General features: G+C 37.8%; 1 protein-coding gene across 1 annotated transcript in view; it reads right to left on the reverse strand.

The window, feature by feature from the left end:
* Positions 1-393: 393 nt before the first annotated feature.
* The window catches only part of LOC120631965 (5'-3' exoribonuclease 2 homolog), a 37,520-nt gene continuing 22,571 nt past the window's right edge, over positions 394-15,342 (reverse strand). Inside the window, exon 17 of the mRNA XM_039901679.1 lies at positions 394-3,981. Coding sequence (XP_039757613.1) covers positions 3,566-3,981 — 416 coding nt within the window. The 3' untranslated portion in view covers positions 394-3,565. The remainder of the gene's footprint in view (positions 3,982-15,342) is intronic.

Consider the following 15,342-nt stretch of genomic DNA (forward strand, 5'->3'; position numbering starts at 1 on the left):
AGGTATCAGAACCACAATATGTCATTATTTTGCAGTAATACTTAATCTCCAAAATCTTCAGGAATGAAAACTAAAAGGATCTTTTTGTAAAACTACCCACTCAAAAGCGTAAAACAATTTTTTTGACAAAAAATCTTGGTTAAACAACTAAAAAGCAATAAATAATATTTTCACCAACAATTTCAAGTTGGTGCTAAGTAAAATGTGGAAAATTATTAGTTACTTTCCTTGTTAGACACTATAAAGAAGAATACCTTGAACAAAGTATATTCATACTTAGTAATTTTACATTTTACGACTCAAAAATGTTGTAGGAAATATTTAATGCAAGCTTTTTAGTTGTTTTTTTTGTGTTAATAATTTTAAATATGCGATTAGAAATAAAAGAGGATATAGGGTTTCATCGAGATTTTATTTATCTGAATTAAGGAATATAATATAAAGTCTCAAAATAATAATTATACACAGTGTAAAACAATCAGTCAATTTAACTTAATCGAACAATTTTTGATATGTCGGGTATAGACATATTCTAAGCCGAACTAAATTAACAGCTCTAAAATAAGATCTATGGGGATAAAAAGGGATTTTATTTGAAGTTATACTTCTTTAGCGGCGTTACGGAAAAAATCATGGGTGTGAAATTTGCGCGCACATGATAACGCTATTTTAGCAGGATTAAGGTAGTGACGAAACCTAGTGAGAGGGGAATACATCGTCCGCCAGCTCACTTTTTACGGTGCGCGCGCACACCAAATTTCCTTTATCAGTAATCGATCCCGGGACCTCCTGCTTAAATTTACAGCGCTCACCGTTGCGCCAGGGAGGTCGCCAAAATTCAGAAACGCAGACAGTCTACTTTATTTATGAGAACAAAACTAAACCTAGCAAAGGAATATCTTTAGTTCTGTTTTTTTTAATAAAGAGCTGTTAAAATAATTTAAATAGATACCAAAGTAGTACAGAAACATGGAGAGTAAAATCAAGCCTTCCTTTTTATATGGACAAAATGAAATAAAAAGGATAGCATAAGTTTAGTCCCATAATGTTAGTCTTATATTACAAGTTGACTTTACAGCAGAAGGAGCTACGTTACAAGACCACTTTTGATAACTAATAGAACTTTCGCCTCAGTACAAGATTTGCTCGCTCGCAATCGGTGAGTCTTTTTAGAGTATGGAATACTTGAACATTCCTATTGTTTTAAAGCTCAAATTTGCCTACAACTATTTAACTCGGAATTTTGATACAACGTTTGTATAACAGAAATTAGAAGTACACACGATTTGCGGCTTTTAAACGAGTGACTTTAGTTCAATTTTACTTTGACGATAATTAAATACTCGAAAATGACTCCTTCATCATTATCATCATATCGATCCCACTTCGGGCACGGGTGTCCTCCCACAATGAGAAGGGTAAGGCTGTATTCCACGCTGTCCAAGTGAAGTTGAGAACTTTGAGGAGAACTCTCAGGCATGCTGGTTTCCTCACGATGATGATGCAGTCTAAGCTACCATCTTAGACTGCTTTGTCACGACGATCAGGTGATTGCATTCCAGTTAGCCCACTTGTATATAATAAAACAAACTCGTCACGACTTAGTGCATCGCGCCCTGACATTAATAATATACGTTTCAACAGTGGTCAGTTAAAATAGCGGGAGTTTAAACATTCAATTAAAATTCATTCAGTTTAAATTCATTTTAGAAACTAAATTTTAGTCTCGGAATTCAATAATGGATTATTTGTGGTCTACCATTGAGACGAAATGTAATTTTACTGACAAAGGAACAGCCCCTCATAACTTGTCGTAAGAACACATACATTCATCTCTTTCACTCAACTATATTTCACATTAAAAGTTAAATTTTAATTCTTTTCAATTTTATTTCCATATTGATTTTTTAATAACTAATAATGCGGTATATGCTTTACAGAATTAACTTTACATGATATAAAAGTTTATTCCGTCAATGAATTCCAGACAAAAATGCAATGAAAAGGATTGACAGTGAAAATGTGTGAATGAGTCATTTTCGAGATAATGTCAACATACTTTGAACATCAAAGTTAGCCAACCTGGAGATACGATATTTTGGTAAATAATATCTCAGCCCCTAAATGTAACTGGTCACAACAACAAAACTACGCCACCGACATATTTTCTGTAGTTTTTATACATTATATATGGGTTCGCCGCACATGCACGGTTGACCATGGTGGCCGCTACAGGCTACAACTCGTCGATAGAAAATATATAGTGGCGGCGTTTTTCGGTTCTGGCCAGTGACCAGTCTGCGGAGGCACTAATCAATGCGAGTTTGTAATAATACCTCACTACATACATTCAAGAATAAACAAAAAATCTTATAAGGACTTTTAAAGTTCGTAATTTAAACAGCCCATTATAACATACATAGTACTTTTATCTCACGATTTATAGAACAGCTTTTTTCGTGACAGTGAGCTTCTTATTCATATTTTTGACCAGTGTCGTAATGTCTTTATCACTATTGATATAAATCCATTAAAGAAATAAATTGTACTTTTTAATTTCTAACATTAAGTCAATATTATATAGTTTATTATAGTTCTTGTATCGCATAGAAGACCGTATAGCCGTCAAGCATATACAAGTATATAAAGTGTAGGTACCTAAACGTAAGTACATATAAATAAAAGGTGGAGCACACTTAATATTGCACATTTGCATTCAAAACAAGAACCTTACCTGATCTATCTATGTGAGATAAATCTACTAAGTAAACCCAATAAACTTCCCCTAACTTCCATATTTTACGGCAATTAATTTTACACAAATATAAATTTCTATACTTAGTGATAGGGTTTATTGATTTTGATTAGTTTATGAGATAAGGCTAACACCAGTAAAGTTAAAGCGAGCACATAAGGTAATCTTATAGCATAAAATGGCGCACATAAGTGCACGGTGTCAGAGTAAAAGTACAAAGTTCAAAATATCTTAAACATTTTTGTGATTCGCTGCGCAGTTGTCTACGGAAGCCACACTTTTTTATCGAGGTAATTTTTAATAGGCTAAAAATTAAAACGGAGGAAACGTGATTTTGCAGTTAGCCTTTTCATTAAAATCTTAATTGACCAGTGTCGTAATTTCTATCACTATTAAGTTATCATGAATGTTCATAATACATATATTATGAAAATTAAGCTTGATTTGCCGTACTCCGCGAAGAGCGGGAGAATTTGTATGGTGTAATTTATATTTTCTTCAATCCTTACACCCCACACCAAAGATCTGTTTTAAATCAAGCTTAATTTTCATAATATATCATGGAATTCCGCAAAGTAACGCCTGCTTCTATCCAATAATGATATATATTTTGTAAATTAATATATTTATTAGTAAATTAAATAAATATTACATTTTGAATATTTTAAATTAGGTTTGCATTCTTTTATTACGTTTTTTTGATCCATTTTCTCTCGAATGATCTGAATAAGGTCAACATAAATCCCTATTTTTTATTTCCTAAATACCATCAACATCAAATCAATCGTTTAAAATCTATTCAGATTGTCTTCAACGCCATGACGAATTACCTTGATGTCTATTGTTAGAGCCGGAGTTGGGTCTTTGATTGTACCCTTGGTTACCTTGGCTATCCCTGCCTTGATCATTTCGCTGGTACTTGTTCTGATGGTATCCTTGGTTCGACCCTTGACCCTGGTATGACCTGTTCTGACTTTGGTAACCCTGGTTTTGAGACCTGTCTTGATTCGAACCGTACCTGCCTTGGTTTGAACCGTATCTATCTTGGTTTGAGCCGTATCTATCTTGGTTGGAGCCGTATCGTTCTTGGTTAGAGCCGTACCTTTCTTGGTTCGAGCCGTATCTGTCGGATGGTTGGTGGTTGCGATTGTGACCTTGGTTGCCGTAACCCTGGCCCTGGTGGGCAACGTACCCGCTGCGGTGCGGGCCGAAGGATTGGGATCGATCTGAAACAATAACCACATGTTAATAAAGTAATTCCAGGCCATTCTGATGATGATTTATTATAGCTAATAAGTGAGCAAGAAGGCAACAGGGCGGTTACATATTCGTTGGACAGATACGGTCAAATCGTTGACCCAGGCAACAGTGGTGGAATGCTTCCGACATGCCAAACCAACCGCCAAAACTGGAGAAGACTCGCGCTGGAAGCCATGCGATACAATAATTCATAACGCCATGGAATTCATCTCAGCAGCCACGACCACTCTGCCAAGAGTGCAAGACTAAGAAGAAGAAAAAAGTGAGACGCACCCCTGATAATGGTACAGAGTGGATCAAAAGGTGACCTTTTCTTTCATCTTCATATCTTTCTACCCGGTGTGGTGACAGATCAGAATAAAGATGCCACATCCCTCCTCTTCCCGCGGCTGACGTACGAGGTGAAGGTGAAGGGAATATAACGGAGAACGGGCAACAGCGTCCTCTGTGCTAATATTACCATCTACTGCGATTTGTAAACTTGCCTGCCCAGCGTGGTAATTATGGGGAATCCCTACTACCGTTAGTAGAGGGCTTTATTCTGGCAGTGGACTTTTTTTGCTATTGATGATGCAGAGATAACTGATTATTTCGGTTATATTTAACTATGCCAAAGAAAAGGAAAATTTAATAGTGTCTCTGTACACTTTCCCATTTCCGTTTTTTTTATCAATTTTACGGTGATGGTACATCATCGCAACATCCTAAAATTGGATCCGGTCACTCGACGCTTTTAATGTGATACAAATGCGCCTAGAAACAGTTCAGACAATGACTAAAAAGGTTTCCTATAGAATAATTTCTGATCGTCCTAAAAGGATTTATCGCGACATCTCGTATCCTCTTTGCATTTCCGGATTCTACATCATTATTCTATGCATTAACACCCAATTGTATACATTCGCACTCATCTCATCTATAGTTACTTAATCCCTTTATATATTTCCGGACGCAGTTTCATAATGGACACTCAAACACATGTGTTATTTATGTATTCCGATCCAACAAAAGTCAGTACCATTACAAACTCTTTTGACTCGAGTGGTAATGTTTAAATATATATGACACTCCACATAATGGATCTAAACAATAGCACAATATGACCGCATTCACACCGTGTTATCTGCGCCACTTATCGCAAACGAGCTCCGATTAAGCATATCTCCTTTGTAGATGACCACACTTTGTGCTGATAGCTTACCTGGTCAGTTCGTACAATTAAAGTCTTTTGTCAAATTTCAAGGTCAAATGAATAAACAAATTTTAAGTATTCTGTAGCCCTAGTATCATGCTCGGCTACTGATAATGAGTGTTCGGAAAGAATCGACCAGAAAAATCACAGGAAACTTGGCAATCGTGTCATATTTCGGTCAGAGAGGACATGACGGTCTCTGGTTGCTGGTGGAATTACAGGCTCATGAGGCTTAACACCTAAGCGTCGGGTTAAAAGACACATTGTGGCTCGTTGCAGGAAGTTTCCCTTGTATGTGTAGCTCTGTTTATAGGTGAGGGTTTTCCACCATGAGGACCATCTGCTTGGTCCCTCGATTATTACTATAAAAAATGCAGTATCGATGGGAAAAGAACAGAGGCACAACTTATGATAGAGATTTTATATGGAGATTCGTGAAAAATCCGTCTAATTTACCTATCACCCAAATCAATAACTCGATGGGTTATGATTCGTTGGCAACTCACCTCATTTACTCTATGCCTAAAATCAAGATGATTGGTCGCTTACTTAGGGCGCGAAGGAAGGACAAGCAAACAAACAAACAGTCACACTTTCGCATTAGTAATACAAGTAAGGAAGTAAGTATTACTGCCAGTTCCCCGTACCAAGTACCCCTTCTAGCGGCGAACATACCTTTATTAGAAGCGACTTATAGCCAAAATGGAGTAGGGCTTAGAAGTTTTAGCTCTAAAAGGATCTGCGCTGTACTACGACTCAGCCTAGGTCGCCGTAAGCTCGGCGCGCAAACAAAGCGATCAAACACTCGCGCGTCTTAGCGTCACCGCGTTCAAGTACTTAGCTGGGTGAAATATAAATAAGGGCAACGATTTACAGTAGTACTTGAAAGTCTATGTATTGTATGGAGTTTTCTTTCGCTCCAGTTTACTATTTGACTTAAGTTTTAGTAACCTACAGAAGCCTTCTTGGTCCAGTGGTTAGCATGTTCAGCTGCGGATGACAATGGTTCGATTCGATTGTCTGTTAAAGAATTTTTAATACAGCTGGCAATATTAAGAAATTAGGGCTGTCGACCCTCGTGCAACGGGGATCACGTTAAGCACTTATATTTAGTTCAGTTTTAATTTATACTTATTTTTTGTTAAGTTGTTATTTTAAGGCATAGAATCCTTACAAAAAAAAAGTAATTTCATAAGACAATCTTATGAAGATCAGGAAGACTTCACAAGGCACGCAAGGAAAACGTCCTACAAGTTTTTTTGTGTGAAATCGAAGTCCTACCCAGTGGGCTACCACTGATCCTGAAAAACTCTAAGGCTACCAAAATCAGTTTGAAAATGGGAAGCAAGTAAAAAAGAAGCGGCAGTAATCGCGCCGCCACAGCTCTCGAGCGCGGAGCCGCGATCCGCCGGCAATAATTAGAAGCTGCCGTTGCACGTGCTCAAGGGCCTAAGCCGATGAGCCGGGAGTGGAGTGCAGCGGCGAAAATAACAGTTTTTACCAAGCGTTTTTTTTTACTGACTTCATAAAAGATAACTTAAAATTTCAATGCCTCGATTTTCAGTGGTTTTACATGTACATGCTCACAGAGCACGAGGGGCTTCATTCGATTCCACGGTCGTGACAAGAATGATTAGCTAAGTAACTGGAGTAAGTTATAAAAATGTAAATATACTACGACAATACACACATCGCCATCTAGCCCCAAAGTAAGCGTAGCTTGTGTTATGGGTACCTACTAAGATAACTGATAAACATTTTCATGAATAATATACATTAAGTATACATAAATACTTATAATATACGAAACCCCCAGATTTGGTAACGTTACATAGTACTCTGTCGCTGCCTACATAGTATTATATTTATTTGTTTTAAGTTTATTTAAAAGATCTTTTTTGTTGTACCTACTATTTGATATGTGTTGTGTTGCGTGTAAGTTAAATGATTTTTTCTAAGTGTTGTTTTTTTAAACATAAGATTTATTATTAAATTTGAGATATTGGCTTTGCTTTAGCGAAGTAGCGTGTGTAGCTACTTTACGATTTTGTATTAGACAACGTCAAATACACAAAGAAAAAAATGAATAGAGAAGTCTAATGCCCGCTTTAACAACAAGGCAATGCCTAAATAGGTAACGCCTAATCTAAGAAGATTCCTAGGCATAAATCAACCTTCCACCAATAGTTATCACCAAAGAGTTGGTGAAACTTTTTTTTCTGTAGACATCGCCTAAATCATTAAGCATTCGATTTACGTGATGCCTAGATGAAAACTGGCAAAAGGTTAGTAGGATAGATATGCAATAGTAAAACACGTACTTGTCGCAGGATTAATGGACAAATAAAGTATTTGTGATAAGCCTAGGAAAATTGCGAAGCCGATAATTGGAATCTTTTTGATAAAAATATCATCATCAACCCAATACCGGCCCACTACAGGGCACGGGTCTGCTCTCAGCAGTTGATATCTTGGACAAGTTTCTTAAAAAGTCAAAGTTTGTAATAAGCGAAAGCTGATATAAAATTCCTATTATAGTTTTAAAGAAGAACGTTAACGATAAAAAAGCTTCGGTGTAAAATATTGCTTTAACCAGGCTGCTTCTTAAATATTTTCAAATGGCAATATGAGATGTTGATAACAAAGAGAACGCCCGGCTAAGTTTGTTGTGGGCTTCTTCTTAAACCAGGGCCCGTTTAGGACTCTAGTAGCATTAATTTTATGTTAACGAATGTAATTATTATATTAATATTCTACTATGAACACATTTTGTATGTAATGAAGGCATCAAGCCATAATGATGTTGAGTGGAAATCCATCGTCTATGAACAGAGCAGAGAGGAGAGAGGCGTAGGTGTCAAGCATTAGCCACTAATTACACCGGCAACCACGCCCTTCAGACCGGAACACAGCATTGCAACAATGCTGCTTAGCGGCAAAAGTAAACATGTCGATAGTACTTCTCCGGACGAGCTCTGTCACAAAAAGCTCTACAACTTCTTTAATGCACATAGCCACCAATCTGAAATCTCTGCATTCACCACAGAGGCGTGCATGGCAATAGTAAAAAAAAAATGAGCGCCGCAGTCTCGGCACATAATAGGCACCTAATGGACGCCGGGCTCGACACATTCACGGCGTGAAACCGACGCAAATAAGAGCAATGGCGGCGTCGCGTTCGCGCCAAAATTATACCAAGGACGCGGTTTCGGTGCGGACGACCGAGCTCGCCGTGCCTAAAGTGTACCTACAGTTTTGGATCATTACTGCAAAGTTATGATTTTAGACGTCTGTGACACGTAGAATTTGTAAACAATATTGTTAATTGATCAAACATTATGTTATAGGTACTGAGGAAGGTGATGTCTTCATCATCAGATTAAGAAATTTTCCCACGGTGCCTGGGACAGTCTCTGGAAATCAAGTTACAGGCATAACGAAAAGCAAATGCACAGAATTCTAATTACGGGCCTGCGTTAAGAGCATTGCGTGCGTTGTGTGCATTGGGTGCGTTGACAGCATTGGGTGCGTCGGGCGTGCTTGCGTGCGTAGGTTGCGGTGTTTCGATAATTACGTCGGAGTCACTAATGGAGCTATATCATTGAGGATATCATGATCGTATCAACCCATTACCGGCCCACTACAGGGCACGGATCTCCTCCAATGAGAAGGGGTTAAGACCGTAATCCACCGCGCTGGCCCAGTGCGGATAGGTGGAATTCACACACCTTTGAGAATATTATGGAGAACTTTCAGGTATGCAGGTTTTCCTTCACCATTGAAGCAAGTGATATTTTAATTGCTTAAAACGCACACAACTTAGAAAAATTAGAGGTAGGATAGGTACTAGGATTCGAACTCGGCTCCCCGAAAGTAAAGTCGAAGTCCACCCACTTGGCTATAACCGCTCGAGGGTATATGCTCGACAACAATCGGAAGATCTTCCTCCTAGCGGGTGTTCATGCTCGGAGACCAAGGTCAAACCATACATAATTGAAAGTTGTATGACGACGATGCAGGACCTTTGTGGCGCCATCTTGTTAAGTAATGTGGAGACACTGACACTTAGCTTAGTTTTATCATAGAGCAGGCGGGCTACTTAGCTTTCCGCTTGAGTGACTGCAGCCCATGGAAATACACATCCTCTTAAGCACCACAGAAAAAAAATTGACTTCCTTCAAAAAATGTTTCATAATTTGCAAAAAATATCTGATGTAACTGTATACATTAAAGGTCATAATGTTCAACGTGTCTGCAATCAGGGCACACAGTGAATCAATGTGAACGTACAAAAGTCGTTCCAGTAAAGGCCTACTTAAAGAAGGCATAATTTGAGTTTGAGTATTTCATAAAACCGAACTTCAAAAAGTTGTTAGTGAAAAAAAAAAAAAAAAGTAGCGGCAACTCGGCAATTTTCTATTCAACGGAGTAGTTTCGCACAAAACTGGCATGGAATAGTTGATTACTCCTTAACACGTCAGCTTCATTCCCAGCGCCTAGTTAATCTTTAAAAGGCACGTGATAATTCAGATGGTCCCGAGTCCTCGCCATTTATAATTATGCTCTCAGTGCGAGTGCGTAACGAGGCGTCGCCATTAGGTGCCATTGTGAGTTGGCGCCCGACGTGGGGCGCGACGCGGATCTGTTCTCGTACTACCTTCATTAAACATTATGTAGCTGGTCTCTTTTCATCTATATATCTATTTAGGTAATGCTGCGAAACGACATTTTTTTTCTGTATATAAATATAGTTATGATTTTTTCAGTGGCCTTTCAAAAGACTTTTCATGATATATTTTAAGGTTATAAGCCACCAATTGGCGCCAGGGAAGTTTGCTTTCATTATTATTACTGATATATGATTATTCTGTCACGAATATGACTGTGAACGGAGATTTCAACGATATGGATACGGTTAGGTAAGCCTTATGGTCGGTCATGGATCGATAATGATGAATGTCCTAAGGTTCGTTACAATCTGAACCAACATAAATATTGATTTAACTCAATCTGCTGAGTTTCTTGCCGGCTCTTCTCAGTGGAATCTACCTTCCGAACCGGTGGTTGAGTTACTACAAACAGACTGACATGACTTTTCAAAAGTGCTTATAAACTAGGCCGACTTGAAATAAATGAGTTTTGTTTTTTTTTTTTTTTGAAGTACTTACTAGTAGCTAAATATAACCGCTCTATACGATTACTGCATCGCCTATCCTTAAACTAATATATAAAGCTGGAGAGTTTGTTTATTTGTTTACGTAAACATCATGATCTCGGGAACTCCTGGTCCGATTTAAAAACAAAAAATTTTAGTGTTGGATAGCCCATTTATCGAGGAAGGCTATATATTATCACGCTTAAGCAATAGGAGCGTAGCGCCAATAAAGAGTGTTCCAAAATCGGGGGTTTATTTCTCCTTATGAGCTCAAAGCTCTAAACGGTTAAAGTTTCGATAAAATCACGTATTACAAAGATGTTCTTCTTTAAAATTTCTGAAAAACAGTCCGCGACAGCATATTTCTATCTTTTAAGGTTGACTTATACGCGGACGAAGTCGCGAGGAACCGCTAGTACAGTATATAATGCCATGTTCGACTGCGGATCACGAGATCCTAAAGTTGGACACCCAAATCACGGCATGAATTTTTAGGTACTAAGATTTCATATCAATTACCAGAACAAGCCCGTAGTTAAGACATAGCGTAATAACCACTACATAAGAGTACGATTATCCGGGGTAAGAGACACAGGGTTAGTAGAAAAGCCTATAAGTAATTATTAGTGATGTAATAATACTTTTACTTTAATAAGACGGCGGATTGGCGCAGTGCGCAGCGACCCTGCTTTCTGAATCAAGGCTGTGGGTTTCCCACAACTGGAAAATGTTTGTGTGATGAACATGAATGTTTTTCAGTCTGGGTGTCTATTTATATAAGTTTTATGTAAAGTATTCATAAAAATATTCATTAGTCATGGATACTAAGATCCATAACACAAGACACGCTTACTTTGGGGCTAGATGGCGATGTGCGTATTGTCGTAGTATATTTATTTATTTATTATTTAATACTCAATTAAGTCAATCTGCATTGGAGTAGCGTCTTAAGTTCTTAACCCCTCTATCTTACTAACTGTGCCCAGCATTCGGGCATTACTAAGGCTGTTTCAGACATCGCTGTGTCAGAGGTCGTAAATTTCGAGAATATTCCAAAAATTCTCCCTAAAAACTGTAATTTCGCATACACTTTGTACCCGCCGGCTTAGACACTCAAGCACGCGCCGGCGGCTAAGTCTAATTATTGCTGTCGAACCGCAGGTTTTGCTCGCCGCCGCCGCCTGGTCAAGTGTGTTGGGGATCTCTTTTTACATTCCCTGTTTTGGAAGTTGAAAGTACTTGAGCCTTACGACGTAATGTTGCCAAGGGAAAAAAATGTGACCCAGTTTGACACTGAAGCAGTCAAGTCAAAGAAGGCAGTAATCAAAATGAAGCTGAGACATTAAAACGTAGCTACTTTAAAGGAAAAAAATTTTGCCCTATTTTAAATCTGTCATTATAAATTGTTCAAAAATTCTTAAAAGTACGATCTTGATTACGAGCAGTACAAGATATAAGTATTTTGTATAAAGGTATTAGACCTTTATACAAAATACTTATATCCAAGTCCAAATATGTTGACGAATTGATCTTGATTACTCTAGCAATAGGATCGCCTTTACACATATTTGTATAATTTTTGTGTATCAGAACTTTTGCCCGCGGTCGGTAAGAGATTTTTTTTGTCCGGGTTTTAAGTTGTTTTTCCTATTACTCCCGAACATTACTGCTCTCGTGATGATATACGGATATCTAGCATAAAGCTTAATCTTACTGATTTGTATCCAAATTGTTAGGTCAGGGTGCCTCGTACATATTCTACCTATTACTGTCACTAGAGGGCACTCTTTCGATTCCATATAAATCGTAGTTAACTTTCACGCGATCGAATAAGTAAACGTAGGTAGTGAAATCCACACTCGGGTGTTGACGACTCACTCATGTCACGATGGATTTCTAATAAGTAAGGAAAAGTAAGTTGATAGCTCATGGATTTACAGCAGATTTGGCTAAGGTATTGATTATTATTTAGTGTTTTGTAATAGTAATAATTAACACACCAAGCAGATGGCCCACCTGATGGTAAGTATTATTATTTAAGTGTTTCTTTTTTGTTTCAACTTTAATTTTATCTTTACTTTCTGTTTAATTTAATTCCAAGTTGTGTACACATACTTTGGGTTGTACCTTAGAACAAAACTTGTTATTACTCATATTTAGATCTACTTTTAGTTATTACCTGTTTTGTGTACCTAATAACAATAAACAATAAACAAAAATGAAAAACCATCGCCTATAAACGCAGGGTATGCATGGAACACGTCCGTCACGACTTGCCGCAAGTTCTCATCAACCTGAGACGTAAGTGTTAAGCTTAATTGCCTCTACAACAACCAGGCCCTTCATAACGGACCATAGCATTGCAACAGTGCTGCTTAGCGGCAGAAATAAGCATGGTGGTAGCGCTTCCCCGGACGAGCTCTGTTAAAAAAAATTCTACTACAAACAGGGTTTAACAATTACAAGTTTCTTTTTTTTTTTGTTCAAAATATCGATGCCTTCCGCCACATTGTCCACGAAACCAACCCCAGCCCGTAGAACAATGCTTCCGGTACAAGGATATAAGGCAGCCACCGCTCGACGTCCCCAGTTGTCACAAAACACTTGACAATTTCTTGGGTGGAGAGAAAAATATGAAAAAACGGAGAAATAAACGAGAAACGAGCCGCCACAGCACTCGAGCGTGTAGCGCGAAGAGCAGCGCTCTCCAAACTCTAAGTCACTAGTGCCAATACTGCTGGAACCCAAGTCTGCTATTACAATTACAAATTTGTCATTGTAATCGACAAAAAGTAACAATGGCAGACCAAATAAATAATACAAAAAAAAAAAACTAATATTGATCAATCTGATAGTTACTTAATTTTATAGTCTTATTTCCGTTAGTACCCACACTAGTAGTGTTTTAGTCGCCAATTGATTAACGCAAGTTGTGAAGCTGTAATATGAGTCGCTTCGAAAAAGTTTGTATTGCTTAAATATCCATGATATTAGTTCCAGAGATACTCGTATGTCACATCATTTGTGATAAACGACCAACACCGGGAGGTATCTTTGTATTGTTCGAGTCCATGTAGGACTGAAGTGTATCGATAATGCAGTCGTATTTATATCAAAATACTCAATGTCATGAACATTGGGTATTAATCAAATAAAATTTTTAATTGTTTCTTGAAAACTATTTATTAACTATTTATTAAATATCTGGCAAATATGAATTTATAGTTATCAAAAGTTTAATTATTTGCCCAATTTATAAATTTACTGTAACATTTGATGTGTTGTGACAGCAGGTCAAACAGTTATCACCACCCTTCCTGCGTCCGCAGGTGTCGTACGAGACGACTAAGGGAATGGAAGGAAAACGGACAGCAGCGTCCTCTGTGCTACTACTACCATGTGCTGCGATGCGATCACAATTCTAAAGCGAGCAGCAGTGTCCTCTGTACTGTAATGGGAGAGGCTTATTCAAAATTCAAAATTCAAAATTCATTTATTTCAAGTAGGCCTAATATAAGCACTTTTGAAACGTCAAGTCTGTCTGTTTGTAGTGATTCTACCACCGGTTCGGAAGGCAGATTCTACCGAGAAGAAGCCGGCAAGAAACTCAGCAGTTGCTCTTTTCCAACATCAACAATTTACATTTTGTATTTTAACATTCATTTTTCTATCTTGTGAGAGCTGAAAGCGGAGCCGGATGCTTCCAAGCAACCTTGTCATTAAAAAATTCATCAATTGTATAGTAACCTCGCTCTAATAAATGTGTTTTAACAAATTCTTTAAACTTGTGCATTGGCAGGTCCAAAATCACCTTAGGAATCATATTATAAAAGCGTATACTCAATCCCACAAATGATCCCTGTACCTTACGCAGACGATATGCAGATGACACTAATTTATGACCATTTCTTGTAAGTCGACTGTTTATGTCCACTTTTTGTGTATAAAGACTAATATGTTGTCTTACAAATACTATATTGTTATAAATATATTGTGAAGCTACAGTAAGTATGCCTATTTCTTTAAACTTCTCACGGAGGGATTCGCGTGATTTAAGTTTATATATTGACCGTACAGCTCTTTTCTGCAATATAAATATAGTTTCGATATCAGCTGCTTTACCCCATAACAAGATTCCATAGGACATAACACTATGAAAGTACGCAAAATAAACTAGCCTAGCTATTTCAACGTCAGTAATCTGTCTAATTTTTCTGACTGCGTAGGCAGCCGAGCTTAGTTTACCCGCTAGTGAATCTATATGGGCACCCCACTGTAGCTTATTATCCAAGGTCACGCCCAGAAAAACTGTGGAAGTCTCTATTTTTAGTGATTCACCATTTATCATTATATTTTTATCAATTTTCTTTACATTTGGTAAGATAAATTCGACACACTTTGTTTTTTTTGCATTTAAAAGTAAGTTGTTAACTGTAAACCAGTGCGACACATGCGACATAACACGGTTTACTTCGTCAGAGTTATCTTTACTCCTATCAGTCTTAAAAATTAGAGATGTATCATCTGCAAACAATACAATGTCGCATGTTCCACTGACATGGTACGGTAGATCATTTATATACACTAAAAATAGAAAAGGACCCAAAATCGAGCCTTGTGGGACACCCATTGAGGTATTTGAACCCTGAGACTTTGCATCATTTATGCAAACTCTTTGGGTTCTATTGCTGAGATAAGAGGCAACCAAATTTAGTGCAACGTTTTGGATACCATAGTGGCTTAGCTTAAGAAGCAAGGTTTTATGATCAACACAATCGAAAGCTTTAGATAGATCACAAAAAACACCCATGGCGTTCTGTGAACATTCCCAGGCATCATAAACATGTTTTATAAGTTTAGCGCCTGCGTCCGTTGTGCTACGACCTTTATTGTCCAGCACAGTGCCGATCAAGAGGCCTTTTGAATCTGTTATAGTCGCATGTGGAGTTTCAAACGTCACAAATGAAGCTGCCATTTGTT

Source organism: Pararge aegeria, chromosome 19 (genome assembly GCF_905163445.1).
Source record: "Pararge aegeria chromosome 19, ilParAegt1.1, whole genome shotgun sequence".
Lineage (NCBI taxonomy): Eukaryota > Metazoa > Arthropoda > Insecta > Lepidoptera > Nymphalidae > Pararge > Pararge aegeria.